The 16,858-nt window shown below is 39.4% G+C and overlaps 1 protein-coding gene across 2 annotated transcripts; it reads left to right on the top strand.

Annotated features, from left to right (window-relative positions):
• Positions 1-310: 310 nt before the first annotated feature.
• Positions 311-15,555, top strand: tmbim1a (transmembrane BAX inhibitor motif containing 1a). Of its 2 annotated transcripts, XM_080441024.1 has the most exons (13): positions 311-516; positions 610-638; positions 5,125-5,479; positions 6,357-6,424; positions 6,592-6,656; positions 8,358-8,411; positions 8,543-8,593; positions 8,700-8,739; positions 11,703-11,740; positions 11,834-11,921; positions 12,011-12,106; positions 12,192-12,245; positions 14,289-15,555. In XM_080441024.1, exons 3-13 carry the CDS (start codon positions 5,131-5,133, stop codon positions 14,436-14,438), a joined length of 1,053 nt encoding a protein of 350 aa, XP_080297150.1. In that variant the 5' UTR covers positions 311-516; positions 610-638; positions 5,125-5,130; the 3' UTR covers positions 14,439-15,555. The 2 variants fall into 2 exon arrangements, with proteins under 2 accessions (XP_080297150.1, XP_080297149.1); XM_080441023.1 differs by lacking the exon at positions 610-638 and having other exon boundaries at positions 311-514.
• Positions 15,556-16,858: the final 1,303 nt, after the last annotated feature.

Genomic DNA, 16,858 nt, shown 5'->3' with positions numbered 1-16,858 from the left:
CACTGTGTTTGTGTGTGTGTGTGTGTGTGTGTGTGTGTGTGTGTGTACAAAGAGCAGTGTAACATTGCAGTCAATTGCACACACACAATTACAATGTATTTAATTATTTGGGTATCTGCTCTGGACCAGAACTACTCTTTTGTTATGTATCTATCTACACAGCAGGTCTAACAGATGGCTTTCTTTCTTCACACACGCGCATGCACGTACGCGCACACACACACACACACACACACACACACACACACACACGCCGCTCAGCCGGCCCCGGCTCCACCCTTCTGTTCAGTTCATCTCAGTTCCAGGAAATGAGGCTTCCATATTGGACATCTGGATAGGCTACCTGCTGCGATAACTTTCCTCATGTTTTAGATGTTTCTGTATCTAAACTGTCGTTCTGTCTCTCATTGGAACGCTTGATTGGATCTGTAAAGCATAGGTGTTCCGTTAAAAGCATCGCCACCGCTGAGCTGTGGTTAACATTTTCTACTCTTTCTTTCGGAAACTTTTCTTGGTGAGTCGAACATTTTTTTTTAACTTCGTCACACATTCTGTATGAGGCTTACAAAATGCAATTAAAGCAGGTTTAGAAGTAATACACCAAATGGTTACATCAGCAGTGGTGTAAAGTAAATACCGTAGTACATTTACTCAAGTACTGTACTTAAGTACAATTTTGAGTCTTTGTTTTTACTTTAATGGAGTATTTCCAATGTTCAGTACTTTTACTTCTACTCCATTACATCTCAGAGACGAATATTGTACTTTTTTACTCCACTACAATTATATGAAAACTACTTCTTACTTTTTAGATTCAGATTATTATTACTAAACATACATTAACCACTTAAGCTATTCGGCTATTTTAAATAGCCGATCTACAAGCTCACAACACGACTTTACTTAAGTACAAAATGTTAGTACTTTTTCCACCACTGTTACATCAGTGATAAAACGTCCAGTGTTTAGCCATGTTAACTGTAGCCCAGGCTGGGACCGTGAAATGAATAGGCTTTTTGTATACTACGAATGTAAGGCTTAGTTTATACTAATTTATACTAGATCGTACGACGGTGTCGTGAGCCGAAAATAGCTGATCTACAAGCTCGACTATTTTCGGCTAAGTATGGGGCTCCAATGGTTAGTGGAGTTTGCTGTCACATCGGGATTGTACACTTAGAACAAGAGGCCAAGAAGTAAAGTCCATTATTCTGTCAAGTAAGCACCATATCCAGTGTGTCCAACCAAGACACACCTATCTTTGCTGTTGTAACCCATTGTGTGTCCACTCCATATTAGATCAGACCTATTTTAGACATTAGACAGACCTATTTTTACTCTAACCCCCAGTCAGTGTTTCAGGCTGATGTAAAATGCCTTCTTTGGTTACTATAGCCCTATTCGGGAATAGGGCTTTGCTTTGGATGTATAGGCTTGATAAACAATGAATCCATCCTCAGCTGGATAGATTGCTGTAAGGCTACACAGTTACAGAGTCCTGTTGGTTTAATCACCTAATCTATCTACTCACTGTGGTATGGGGTGTGGTGCTTCTGTATTTGTCTGTTTGTTGTCTGTTATTTATCTGAGGGCTCTGTCTACTACATGTTGATATTTCCCCAAAAGCAACAGTAAATAATCAATCAATCAATCAATCAAAGTTATGGTCTCTTTGAGAAGGCCATTGATTAATGATTACTGTATGTGTCATAGCTCATTTTTATTTGCTTTAGGCTAAAATAGAAGTAAACAAACCCACAGAACACCATGGTGGAAACAGTCCCTATAATCAACAATGATTCAGAATCATGTGATGATGATGATGGTGATGACGATGACGTTGTTTACAGTTCTTATGAGCCAACTAAAGGTGTCTGTGTGTGAAGTGAAGTCTGACATGAGTTACTAGCTCGAGTTATGTCCACGCCTGTAGCTGCAGTCTGCAGTTGATTGGATATGAATGGTGATGATGACTGTTAACTAAGTCACTGTGCGACTGTTCCATGGAAGCAGCACTGTGGCTGGAGTATGTTTTTCTATTCTATTTTGTGTTTTCCACGGTTGCTTAGCGCTTGTGACGTGATGTCATTACGTAATGGAAGGTGGAGGCATTTTGAATTCCTTTTCTGGTTATTGCCCTAAATAAAAGTCTCTGCAAATTATATGGAACTCATTTTTGATATTTGGGATTTCATGGTGATTCAGCACAAAAAAAGATCAGTTAGGTTTATAAATTAGTAACATGGGTATATTTTTGTTTGTGGGCTTTGTACCAAAAGTAGTAACCCTTATGGATTTAATATACCAACATATTCTTTACTTAAGCTATACAGTATGTGACCTTGTACTCGTGTGTGCATTTAAGAGCATATAGTCTTAATGGTTATTAGACATTTCCCCAGGGGACATGTTCGTACTGTTGTAATGTTTGGCGGTAGGAGAGGCATATTACGCAGTGGGTCTACGGTGGTTTGTGTGAACCACAGCTCTGAGAAAAACCACATGTTCATGTCAACCTGATATGACCCAAGAGGCATAGCTCACTTAATGCTAAATGTCTCCTTGGTCCAGGACAAGTATTATTATTATTATTACCCTGTCCAAATCCTTACAGTGACCACCATAACTCACACCACACACCTATTCACGCTAACAATAGACAGTCCTTTGTTTAGGTTCTATTTCTGGAGCCAAGTTTGCCTGTGCATATGCATGTTTGTGGAGGCACAGCTATTTTAACCACATTACCCCTGGTGTTCCTATTTTGGGCATGTCATTATTCTAGCCGAAAGTTTTTAAAAATCTTTCCAAAATAGCAAGTCTACTAGCTGTTTTTTTGTATGTTGTCATTTTAGCAGTTTTTGAGTGAGCGTTAGTGTGGTTATTTCACTCACACTGTTCCCACCCTAAACATCCCTTTTAGTAGCCAGTTGAGGATGTCACAGTGTGATAATGCATAGATAAAATAGACTGCAGAACCCGGCAGTGGTTTGGAAAAGTTGACTAGTAAGATAGATGTGTTGCCACCCAAAAGTTTTGAATGCTGTACAGTCTGTAGTTGAACATGAATTTTGTCAAAAATAAAGCAAACCTACCGCCTCCGCTCCACATCCATTTCCCCAGCGCAGGCATTAGTAAACAAGAAATGACAAAGTCATAATATACCCGCTTGCGGCAGGCTGTTTTTGCCCCAATCTGCAGCACAAAATGTAAAAGTTGTCATCAAAATAAAATCTCAGCCATTCGAATGCAACAAAAATAACTCCACAGAGGTTCATTGGTTGGCTACCAATATAAAGTGTGTGTGTGTGTGTGTGTGTGTGTGTGTGTGTGTGTGTGTGTGTGTGTGTGTGTGTGTGTGTGTGTGTGTGTGTGTGTGTGTGTGTGTGTGTGTGTGTGTGTGTGTGTGTGTGTGTGTGTGTGTGTGTGTGTGGTGTACAATATCAATGATAGTGAAAATAATTGATCTACAATCTGACAGATCTGCTATTTTCACCAGCTGATATAGTTACTTCATAATGTAGCCTACCCTTACCCAAGTCAAAACTACAGTGTTTCACTTAGAAATGTATGAACAACAAAAATGACAAGACACACACACACACACCCAGGAGGACTGGTTGATAGTGTTGTATGCATTGTTCCTGGACAAAAGACCGGTGGTGACCAGTTAGTATTCATTTATGTATGAAAGAAATAAACTATTTTCACAATAAACTAAGTGAGTCCATAGAATACAGGTAGCGTAAGGGCAGTCATGTTAAAAACATCAACAGTGGTGGAAAAAGTACTGTAATGTTTTACTTAAGTAAAAGTATCAATACTGCAATGTAACCCTAACCCTTTATAAAAGTGAAGCTCACAACGTGTTTTTTGATTTCACTGTTTGAAACAGCTAGGCTTGAGTTGTAATGCATAACTGCAAGTTAGCCCTTTTCACTACTGGCTTAAATGAAAGAAAAACCCAAATGGGTCCATTTGGTTTCATTAATGTCTTTTGTAAATGAAGTATTCAATAAAACGTCATAATAAAAAATAGCAGATGTACAAGCTCACAAGGCGGCGATGCGTTGTGAGCTTGTAGATCTGTTTTTTTCTGAAAAAATGCAGCTGATTTTAGCGTCATACCTTACATGAAAAATGTTGCTACAGTAACCTTGGTTGTAGTGTGTAGTCATTCATTTGTAAACAGGGCAGTCATGCTAAAAACAGCAACAGTGGTGGGAAAAGTACTCGTACTAGTGTTGCCATGTATACTAATTACCGCCGTCCGAGTTATGTACCGATAGGCACAGAATAGTAAATGATGTTGTGGGGACTGCGTTTGCCCCAACTCGTTTCACTCAACTCGCCGGTCTCTCCCCGCACCCGCCCCGCCCCACGCTACTGAGACCGGGGGTAAAAAGGCAGGTCGCGTGAAAGGCAGTATTATGTTGAGAAAATAGGAAGTCATTACAGCACCATAACATGGTGAATAAATTTTGTTTTGGGATGTACAATACATGAAAATTACGAGAGTAATAACGCGACTTGCGTCGATAACTAATGGGGAGCGGACAGTAGCGCGCTTGGCTAAAAACAGTTAGTTAGTAACATCATACAAGCTATTAACTATTAGCCAAATTCGGCTAGCGCTCGGAGGACTGCATAGTCCCATAGCTTGGGAGGACGAGGCCGCCCGTTCAGAGTATGGGAAAGTATCCCATTGGCTTAAACGACAGCCAATGACGCAAATCTGTTGAACAAATCTGTCGAATGCAAATGAATCTGTCGAATGATGAGTCATAGGTCTGCCTCTGCATAGACCCGCCAGCTTTCAGCAAGCGGGTAATAACTCCTACTGGAAACCAAATTTGTTGAAGCCTAGCTAGCTGCTTATCAGTAATTCAAAAATATATAAAAGATTTTTAAATACATTTTCATGAACACTGTGTCGTGATTGGTTGAATAACCCTCCAGACGTTGAGTGTCCTGTTCTCAACTTTTACAGGGCGAAATGACTGACTTTCGTAGATTGCGAAAGATTGCGAAAGTGTAGTTCTTATGACAGGGATTCTCTGTTTTGTCTCATTCCTTCCGTTTTGTTTAATTCCTTTTCTCTCTTATCCTCCCTTGCTGTCCTAGAACAACATGTCCAAGTCAGACTATCCCCCAGGGTACGACGACACAGCCCCGCTGTATGGCCCTCCGGGAATGAACTACCCCCCTCCCCCTCAGTATGGCTTCCCCGCCTTTGGTGATGCATCCCCAGGACAGCCTACTGCCCCCTACCCACCCGGCCAGAATGTACCTCCATACCCAGGGCAACCAGGGGGCTACCCAGGGCAACCAGGGGGCTACCCAGGGCAACCAGGGGGCTACTCTGCTGCTCCATACCAGGGGTTTCCACCTTCTGCTGGGGCTCCAGGAGTTGCCTACCCCAACCGTGCTCCCATGCCGCCTCCAATGATCCCACCCACCATACCATCAGATGTCATTGGTAAGCCAGGTTCATGGTTGTTTAGCCCTGATGCAGATATATATTTATACACTGGTTGTGTCCTTTTTAAATAAACAGTTTCAGTGGTGCTGTGCTGCCTTGCTTTGAAACGTCATGCATCTGAAAAATGTGATTCCCTCTAACAACACCATTACAGTCAAATAGAAGTCATTGCTTATCATCACATACGGTCTTGTTAGTAACTATCTTCACATAATGTAGTATATTCACATTTGTAATGTTTAGAGGGTTTTCAAAGTCTGAAACAATGGGTCTTATGCTCTCAGTACGTGTGTTAAATATGTATTTAATGGCTACATGCCGATAAAATGCTACATGACCAAGTGGGCAGTAGAAGAGTGGTAATGATTAATGAATTCAAACAGAAAATAATAAATGCTACTTGTTTCATTGTTAGATATAGCCAAACATGTTTCATTGTTTGTATGTACAGTAAGATTTAGCCAAACATAACCAAACTTCGCAACCATTGTTGCATGTATCTGCGGCCATAAGTACAGTAACTTCCTGTTGATCTTTCTGACCGGCAGTCTCTCTTCACCACCACGTCTCTATGTGCCTCCACTAGACTTTGAAAACCTCGCTTTTAGATGATTTAATTATTTTAACTTCAGAAAATAATACACAATCAACAAAATAATATTTTATTTCCTCCTTGATTATTACAATTTGTAATGTGTTAGGATTCTATGTGTGTCTAGGAGGAACGCAAATAAAGTGATATACCATTATGTCCAGTGATCAATAAGAACATGTTCTTCCTCTTTATTTCGAATCCATATAAAACTATAAATGGCGTTAAATCCCTCAATAATTAAAGTGGTGAAATGGTTTTTAATCTTTTTTGATATCACAGGTGATGGGTTTGCTGCAAGTGGCGCTGATTGGGACGATCTGAGTGTACGGCATTCCTTCATCAGGAAGGTAAATCTACACACTATATACAGTATACTAAATAACAGACATGCATACAGTGCTATTGTAAAAGAAGCATTTAAACGGATGCACACAATGTTGGATTAAGAGAGACATTTCTGCTATGATTCAAACTAGCTGCATATCATCCTCACATGTCTCTTTGTCTTTCTCAGGTATATCTGATTTTGGCATGCCAGCTCCTTGTCACTACAGCAATCGTGGCTGTATTCACATTTGTGTGAGTATGCTCTGTGTGTGTTTGTGTGTGTGTGTGACGGCCAAATGAATCTGCAATAGATATGATCAGTTATCTGAATAATCTAATCATGTCTAGGACATTTTGAGTTATTACAACTCAGTGGTGAGCATCAGAGCTCTAATAGTCAGTACCATATCAGTTACAGGCATAGATGCCAAGCAGGGTACTTTTCTGTTTCTCTGTAACGTCATGGATATCCAAGCTTTGGCATTCCTCACCCTCTGTGGCAGTGTTTCCTGGCCATTACTGTCTTTACCTCCAATAGTTATGTCCTTGCTCCTTGGAAAATGGTTTGGACATAGGGCTAACTTAAAAGACACACAATAGGGGAAAGGGATTATGTAAAGTCCTACTTTCATGGCAGTGAGTGATCTCAAACAGTTGTGTGGTCATGTTTTCCCCTAGCCTCGCGTGGCCAGACAATATCACACGACACACTGCGTGGATATTAGTCTGGTCCCTATGGAGCGGTTACAAAAAGATCCAAACGGACTCTATTGGTTAGACCTAAACCAATCAGAGCAGTGCTTCCTTTTACGAACGAATCAGAGCAGTGCTTCCTTGTACGTCATTGCTCCAAATGAGGTGATAAGCCCGCCCACATTTGGATACTGGGCCCTGATTGGTCCCTCACGACTTCGGAGGGAGAGAAATGAAATCTCTATTGAGGGGGGCCAGACCTAATCTGCCGAGGGCTAAAGTGCGATGCAATTTTGCAAAGGCAGATTTGTCTGGAACCAGGCTAGTTTTCCCCAGACCAGCTGTGTCCTTCTCTGCTTATCATCTCGAGAGGGTGTTGCCCTTCTCCTCACAAGACAGTACAATGAAACCAAAGAAAAGTCAATAGATAGCAAGATCCCAACTTCACTTGACTTTCTGTATCTGGGTCTGTAGTTTTCAGAGTGTTCTGGTGGTGACTGGCACTGAGTTCAATTGATTTACAAACGGACAGTAAAAAACACACCGTAGCACTGGAGGGTGTAACGTATTACTGCTTCGTATTTTGTGTTGAACCTGCTGTCTGTTTTGTCCATCACTGCCTTCTTCACCAGGTAACAGTGCACTGATTTTTGAGCGGCAACACACCGACCGCTCTGAATTTACGAATGACCAGAGAGCACTCCAGCACTCTCAGAGCGTTTTTCCGAATGCACCCTCTGTGTTACGTTGGTGCGCCCCTTTAGGACACCAGATGTAGTAAGGTTGTGAGTCTATCAATTCTAATTGGAGAAGTGAACATGAACACAGATTATGACAGATTATTTTGCCCCATAGTCACTGAAGTAAATATTGGACCCATTCTTCATAATCCACCTATGTTCAGAACATTTTGACAGTAAAATAGTTTTTGTTTGAGACTTGTCTGTGTCAGCAACACACTCACAAGATCTAGCAACACTGCTCATAGTACATTTGCAAATCTGATGTTCACATCGGATAACCACGCCCACTTAGGTCCCCATTATCAAACTGTGACGTTTGTATCGGAACACAAGTTCCAATCCACAAACACAGTGTGTTTGTATTCTGTAATAGCGGAGAACAAAGCCATGTGTATATTCCAGTCCTCAGTAGACCATATTTTCACACTGGCCATTTTGATCTTACGTCATGCTCGTCAGTAGAGCATCTGTAACTGTGCCTCTGTCTCTCTCTCTCTCTCTCTCTCTTATCTCATAGTCAGCCTGTCAGAGTTTTTGTGCAGCAAAACCCAGCTGTCTACTGGGCATCATTGTAAGTGCTTCTTAAAACTATTAGCATAATATCACAATTAGTATATAATTAGATTTGTCCCTAATTTGTACATGAATCAATTTAAAAGCTGAATGTGTTACTAATTTAAGTAAATTATAAACCTTTTGTAGTGCTGTGTATTTGGTTACCCACCTTGTGCTGGTCTGCTGTAAGGGACCCAGGTGAGTGGAGAATGAAGTGCATGATTGCACTGATTGCACATTTGGAAGTGTTACATTATTACTCATGATTTGAAATGCTGTACTAACTTTTCTATGTGCACAACAGGAGGAAGTACCCATGGAATGTCATTCTGTTGCTCCTCTTTGTAAGTGAAAACACATTTCCTCTTCCACCATTTGCTCTGAATGGACCCTTTTCACAGCACACATCTTGACATTGTTTTATTTAGGTGTTACTTTGCTCCCACACAGATAACGTCATGCTGGCACATAGTAACACCTAAATGAAACGCGCCAACAATTAACATTGTACGCTTCAGCTGTGTTTACCTGTCAATATATCTGCTGTGAAAAGATGCGTAAAGTCATACTGTATAACTTTTTTTAATTGATTTTTTTTTTCAAATTCCAAGTGTAGCAAAGTGGCATTTCTACCATTGCAGGTAGATATGCCACTTTGCTACACTTGGAATTGTATCCTTTCCTAGACTAAGACAGTTGTTTGAAATAAAAATTTCCTCTGGTCGGAACATTTTAATCAAGTATCCCGCTTGAGCTATGCCTGTGTAATGTCACTTAGCGTTGCTATATAACATATATGGTACACTTCTATGGTAGTCTTGTCTAGATGGAAAGTGGAGTCCACGCACATAGGGTGGATTTTTTTTCGCCAACCGGTTTTTATTATTCCTTGAAGTGTGTATTTTAAGATTCTGCCAGGTAACTGGCTGAAATAATGTCCCATGGGGTTATTTTAACCCTTTATTATACATATCCTGAACCAAAACCAGAAAATAGAAAAGAGCACAAACTTTTGAAGGAGACAACCTACAGAGACAAAAGTTTTTATCCCCCATACAATTTGGATCTTGACTCTATTAACATGACAAAACCGGGGGGAAAAGTGTGTGTGTGTGTGTGTGTGTGTGCGCGCGCGCGCGCTCTTCTCCTGTGGAACCATGGACCAGGAGGCAGACAACTTGAGTTTAAGAGCAGGCTTATTATAACTTTCCTTACATTTGGGGGACAACGGTGCCATCATCATCCATAGGCTCTGTATCGTTAAAGCCAGTGCAGTGCCACGTTTGATTACCTCATTAACAAATGACTTGACCTGCCCGGTGAAACATGTTTACAATTTAAGCATTTAGCAGACACTCTTAATCCAGAGCGATTTAAAGTAATCAATGTAAACATGTGGTAATAAATAAAATGCCTAGAAAAAGTCATCTAGGATCATAGGTAAACCAAGAACCTATAATTAGTCTAAACGGTATAATATCAAAACATCTATAATATGTACATTGAAACTATACACCCTATTGGATGCCAGGTCTACAAATTAACCTGGCATCTGTCTACATACTGTAACATGCTATATAATTTTAATTTTAGTCTTTGCATAAGCCTGCAAGGTTGTCAAGGCTAGGTTAAGTGCTATGCTTGTTCAACAACTCTTATGAATGTGTAGTGTGGTGAAGTAAGTAAGTAAGTATGTACATTTTATTTGAAGAACTCACAAAGTGCTTTACATACAACAGAAACAAAGACACAGCACAAAGCATTCAAATGATTAAAAACAACAACCAAAATCTAAGACCTTCCACAAATGCTTGTTTAACCAGTAGTGTTTTAAGTGGTCTTAAAAATCTCAAGACCTGTGAAAGGGCATTCCATACCATAGGTCTTGAGAGCTACAGCTTCAGTGGACATTTTTTAGAACCACTTAAAAACACTACTGTTTAAACAAACATTTGTGGAATGACTTAGATGTTTCGTTTTTTTTATGTTTGTGTTTTGTTGTTTTTAATTATTTGAATGTTTTGTACTGTCTTTATTTCAGTTGTATGTAAAGCACTTTGTGAGTTCTCTCTGTGAGAAGTGCCATACAAATAAAATGTACATACTTACTTCACCACACTATATGTTCATAAGAGTTGTAGAACATGTTTCACCAGGCAGGTCATGTGTTAATGAGGTAAACAAACGTAGCACTGCACTGGCTTTGATGACATTAGAGACTATGGATGATGATGGTGCTGTTCCCCAACTGGAAGGAAAGTTTTAAGCCTGCTCTTAAACTTAGGGTGTCTGTCTCCTGGACCAAACCTTGAAGATGGTTCCACAGGAGCCTGATAGTTGAAAGTTCTCTTTTGGAAATTCTAGCCACAAAGTAAGCCTTCATAGTCTACTGGGAATGCAGGGACGCACGTGCTCTCTGTCTCTCTCTCTCTCTCTCACACACACACACACACACACACACACATACACACTAGTTCAGCCTTCAAGGATTATGAGAAAATAGTAGGCAAGAAAACAACAACAAATATTTAGTAAAAAGAGAAATATAATCTGAACTTTTTTTTTTCTCGATTTTGCCCTGAAATAGTCAAGATATGCTGGAATCTTAATAATACACATTTTCATTATTCCCTTAAGTCCAAATTGTATGGCAAATGTGTTCATTTGTATGTTGTATACTTCCAAAGATTTGCTATATGCTATCGTTTCCATTTTTGAGTTTGGGTACGATCTGTGTAACATAGGGTTAAAAATGAACCCCATGGGACATTATTTCAGTCTGGTACCTGGCATAATCTTAAAATAGACACTTCAAGAATTAAGAAAATGCAGTTGGTGAGAAAGTATTTAAAATAAATACAGAAAGTAAAAGCAGAAATATGTGAACATTTTCAGCTCCATTTATTTTGTGCTGTTTTTGTCCTGTAATATAGTCAAGATGTGCTTGATGAATGAATACCTTGGGTCCAAATTGTATGGGATTTTCTTTTTGCCTCTGTAGGTTGTTTCCTTCAAAAGTTATGCTCTTTTCAATTGTTTTCCATTTTTGGGTTTGGGTTCTGGATATGTATAATAAAGGGTTAAAAAATAACCCCATGGGACATTATTTCAGGCTGTTACCTGGCAGAATCTTAAAATACACTCTTCAAGGATTAAGAAAAATCAGGTGGTGGGAAAAAAATCCACTCTATGCACGTGGACCCCATTTTCCATCTAGCAATGGGTCATGAAATGGTAATGAAGTGGGAACATACTTGAACCAATCTATTGTGGCGTTTTCTCTGAACTATGCTTTTCTTTTACACAGACCCTTGCCATGTCCTACATGACCGGGGCCATATCCAGGTGAGATACTTAAAGTCATACATGCATAAATCCCTAAATATCAAAATGACCTCGGCTATTGCTAATTGTGGGTGAATTTGTGTCTGTTTTCAGTAACTATGATACAAAAGCAGTGTTCCTTGCCCTGGGTATTACTGCAGTTGTGTGCATCGCTGTCACCGTCTTCTGTTTCCAAACAAAGGTAGGGTGTGTGTGTTTGTGTGTGCGCGTGCAAGCATATGCATTTGTGTTTATTTGCATGTTTGTGACTTTTCTGTCTTTTCTCATCAGGTTGACTTCACCAAGTGCCAAGGCCTGTTCTGTGTTCTGGGGATCGTAATGCTTGTAGTGAGCATTATTTCAGTCATCGTGCTCTCCTTCAAATATGTGAGTTACTGTCTTGTATGTTTATTCTCCCTCACACACACAGGTTTATTTTTTCTAAATTTAAGTCATGTTTTATCATTGGCAGATTCCATGGCTTCATATGCTTTATGCCGCAATAGGAGCCATAATCTACACACTGGTAAGTACTTTCTACTTTCTTAAGTCTATCTGACAATTTCCCTTTGGTAAATAGAGAAATTTAGCACCAGACTGCCAAAGGTAGGCTTCAACTGACTTATACTTTCATACTGTATAAGGCTAATTTATTTTATTGCCGCACACAATGGTGTTGCTTGTCGAAAAGAACAGATTTTTGACATGCAACGGATAATTTAGGCTTAAAGCTGCACTATGTAACTTCCCTCTTCTACCCTGGATTTGAACCCTGTTTCCTGCTTAAGTGCTGAAATATTTACCATTTGAGTTAATAGCTCAAATGTATCCGCCTCGTTGCTCAGGGGATAAATTGAATCTTGACCATCAGGTCAAAAATTGTGTCCTGTGTCTAGGTGAGATCTAAATGTCTCAATAGAAGAGCAGGGAGACAAATACAACCACCCCAATTGCATAAATTATGTTGTATTAACCCATTAAAACCGGGAAAGCATCTGTCATTTTAGAATTTTGTGTTGGCTATTCAAAAACATTATTTTTTTTGACCATTTTAGAAAAATCTTTTTAACACAAATCTTCTCTGGGGGTCTCCCTGGCACAAGACATTTTCAGATGGGCGGTCCGCAAACATTGTATGCTTTTGTAAATAAAAATGTGCACAGGGTTGATATGACAAATAACTTCAATATACAAAGAAATGAATGATAATGGTACCAATTATCAAAATAAATAATGTTCCATGGCCAAAACAGGCCATATATTAACTCTTTCAGTGCCAAGAGTATTTTCATAAAGTACTCCCAAACTGCCAGGAATTTGCGTTTTTTTTTATTTTTAAATTTTGTAATTTTTCATTCAAATAAATGATCTGATTGGGGTTTTAAACCCATAATACAGTTCTACCAGTAGAGAGCAACAAATCGACACATTGATGATCTTGCTGGCTCACTCGCCCCCTCCCAAACAGGCTCACGTCATATCCGGTCAGAACCGGATGTTGACATTTTCGATAATGTTGATCGGGCTAAATTACGATGCGATACACGACTACGATGACTGATCGTCACCCAGACCAAAGAGAGTAGACGTGGACCTCTCCGTTCGCTTTTTATACCGTGTGAAAAACCGTGACTTTCCCTATTCTGGCCGAAAATCACCGGAGAAAAACAACGTGACCCGGAAATGAAAATTATTTTTTACATCCGGCTCCGGGTGAGTCTGATGTAGTCAGGAAGCGAAAGTGATCATGAAAAATATACAGAATAGCGCGACCACAGTCAAAAGTAAAAACTCGGGATTTCTCGTGCTGGCACTGAGGGTACTCGGGAAAAACTCGGGATATGTCGGGGCGTGGCACTGAGAGAGTTAATACTTTTATTAATATACTGTATGGCCTACGCAAAAATAGCCAATCTACAATCTCATGTGTCGCGTTCTGAGCTTGTAGATTGTCTATTTCCGCTATTTTTGGGGGGGGGGGAATGCATGAAACTTTTTCAACAGATACATTTATACAAATGAATGGAAACTATTATGAAAAATAATTGTGATTACCTCAAATAACTGTGATCATATGTAATGATTGTGAAAGGCACTTGTACTTCCTGTACTTCTGGTTAGAGTCTAACCAGGAGTACAGGAAGTAACACACTTAACACATTGACTGCCAGAATTATTTCAGATTTTTAGCTGTTGCCTGCCAGAGATTTTTCATTGAAAAAATAAAAAGTACTCAGGAGCCGAGATACAGAATTTTTTAGTTTTAAGTTAACAAGGAAGTGGATAGGAGTCTAAATCTTCGAAAAATCATATCTCCTTGGTCTTTGGGTCAAATAAAAAAAAAAGAATGTAAAAAAACTAAAATATATATATATATTTTTTTCTTCTAAAAACGCATATATGCGTTCTTGGCAAGCAAGTGATGGATTCTAAAGAACGCAAAGAACGCATATATGCGTTCTTGGCAGTCAATGTGTTAAGACACTTCCAGGCATAGTCTCCTTGTGAGATGGAGATAAAACTGGGAACGAGTTCAAGTTAACGTCATTCTTCTCCATTTTACCCATAGTTCCTGGCTTACCACACACAGCTGCTGATCGGCAACCGCAAGTACGCCATCAGTCCAGAGGAGTACGTGTTTGCGGCACTCTCCATCTACGTCGACATCATCCAGATCTTCCTCTTCCTGCTGCAGATCATCGGTGCCTCCAGCAGATAGGTCCCCAGGGAAACAAGCCCCACAACCAGGCTGAAGGGATGCAGACAGGGAGCCCTACCATTCCACGTTATGTCTGCCCACATTGCTTTGTTTTCAGCTTCAGTTCTGTAGTTACTGTTGTTAAAAGACGTGGGAGACTTTTGCTCTTCTTTTTTTGTTTTGTTGCGAAAGCAGAGATGTTATGAGGATAACGAAGTGCGTAATGATTAATCCTAGTGTAAGAGTGTACTTGTTGCAGATTATTCTGGAATTAAAACATGCCAGTCAAATCAGAATAATTCATATTCATCAAGTGTGTCAAGGTAAAGCGCTTCGGTTCAGTTTGGTATAGCTCATATTTACGTGTATGCACATAATGCACTTTTTTTTTTTGATCAGACCTACACTTCTACAATATCAAGTTTCCTATTCATAAATATTATTTCACTATACAGTATCTATAAACACTGAAATAACCGGCTGCAACATGTATCTTATCTGCTGGAATAATATTTAGGCAAAACCTTTTTGTATGTTCTCTGCACAAACTTGAATGTATATATCAAAAGCTGAGGTTTATCTGTATCAAATAGTAAGAGAATGTGTGTTTAAACTTGGCAAACCTCTGCATATTTGTTAGTGGGAGACACGGTTATCTTGGAAGGTGACCCTAAGGCGTGGCTACAGTACTCTTATTGTTACGTTCGGGTGGAAACCTTGTATATTCAAATCAGGTAATTTACAGAAAACGGAGAAAAAATAACCTTGGATGTGTTTTTCCATTTCCTAAACGTACAGGTAACCTGTGTTCCAATGGAGCCAATGTAGTTATTAGTCACAAGCTCTTAATACTTTTCATTGGTTAAATATTTATAAAATCCAGACAGACTCAACCAATTCCAAGCATAAAAACGGAAAGGGAAAAAAAGTTGAAATAAAGAGATGCAAGGTTTCTGCCCGACAACCAGCGCTCAAGAAAAGGTGAGCAGTTTTAGTTTTTGTACTTAATGACGTTCTATGACGTCAACACAGGTTAATGCTAGCATAGTCTATAAGATGCTGATGCTTAATGTGCCACATTATTGTTAACTGTATTAGCTGATTGCTTGTCTTTCATAAAAACTGGCCTTTTCTATGATTCACAGGGTAATGCCCATTTGGCTTTTATAGTACCAAGTCTGACCCATTGGGGTCTCATGGTCTGCAAATAAGTTTGTATGTATGATTTACTTTAAGCCTACTGTAGTTATGTGACAGATATGTGGCTCAATGTTCTTTGTTCCATCTTGTGTACAGGTACATAAGTTACTTTCATTTTTGCGTTGCCACAATAGGAGGGGGGGGGTTAAGAGTTTTGAGATCACAAAGAAGTATTTGAACATTGCCATAGTATACTTGTAGCTAAAGCCATGTTCCTGAAGGCAACATTCCAAAGGAGAAGACTATACAACCATAGGATACATTTTGTACGAGTCTCACAGCTAGTTCATGAAGGAGATTGGCTTGTAGATATACAGTGCATATCACTGCTGTTTCCATATGTTCAAAGTATCAAATAAAAATGTGTGAGTTGCAACATGTACAAAATGTATTATGGTTTGTCATTGTGTGTAATGGTTTAAATCAGTGGTTCTCTACTACTCATCCTAGAAGTCAAAATAATGAAGAGCTGTAAAACCTGGAGAAAATAATTTTTTTTTAGTAAATAATCAACTTCACCTATTCAAATTATAAACAGAACAAACAATTCAATATATTCACTTCTTTCAAAGATATCAACTGACTTGGTACAAGATCACTTATTCTTAGATTTGGGCGATATCTACAATTTAATATCGCATTGTAGTACTTCCATTATTTACAATATCACGTAATTTTCGCAATACTCATTATAAAAAAATCGCTCCGGGTTATTCTGTGTCCTACCCGTTGTAAGAAGCCAAATTAAGGATCTACAAGCCTCTGGTAGCAGTCACACTGAATTTTTATTTCGTTTCACTCAGGGGCTCCAGCTAGGCTAAGCTTCTGGTGTCCCTTTTGATTTCAGCGTTCCCAATAGGCTCTTATTCCAATTCACTGAGTTGGTTCTCAAATATTTTCATTTCAAGGACACCCAAATTTGGCCATGGATCCCCATTTGAAGATATTTTGTGGCACCCCCATGAGATAAGATTTGAAAAAGCATTTAAGTGTTTCAACTGTTTCTCATTTTGCTGGGGACCGCTTTTATCAGGCTTTACTTACATAGGATCCATTAAAAAGTTAAAAGTAGCAATAAAAGAGCCATATTTAATAACATTTTGCTGGGGACCCCCTGGAACCCCCCGGACCCCACTTTGAGAACCAATGCTTAACGCTTTTTGAAAGTCCTGAAAAAAAAAACAAGACTCGCGCTGAGTCGCGCAACAAAAATCGTCAAGACACACCATCTCCATACATGC

The sequence above is a fragment of the Gymnoscopelus braueri genome, assembly GCF_963280865.1.
Source record: "Gymnoscopelus braueri genome assembly, chromosome: 10".
Classification (NCBI taxonomy): Eukaryota; Metazoa; Chordata; class Actinopteri; order Myctophiformes; family Myctophidae; genus Gymnoscopelus; species Gymnoscopelus braueri.
This window is presented reverse-complemented; position numbering and strand designations above follow the sequence as displayed.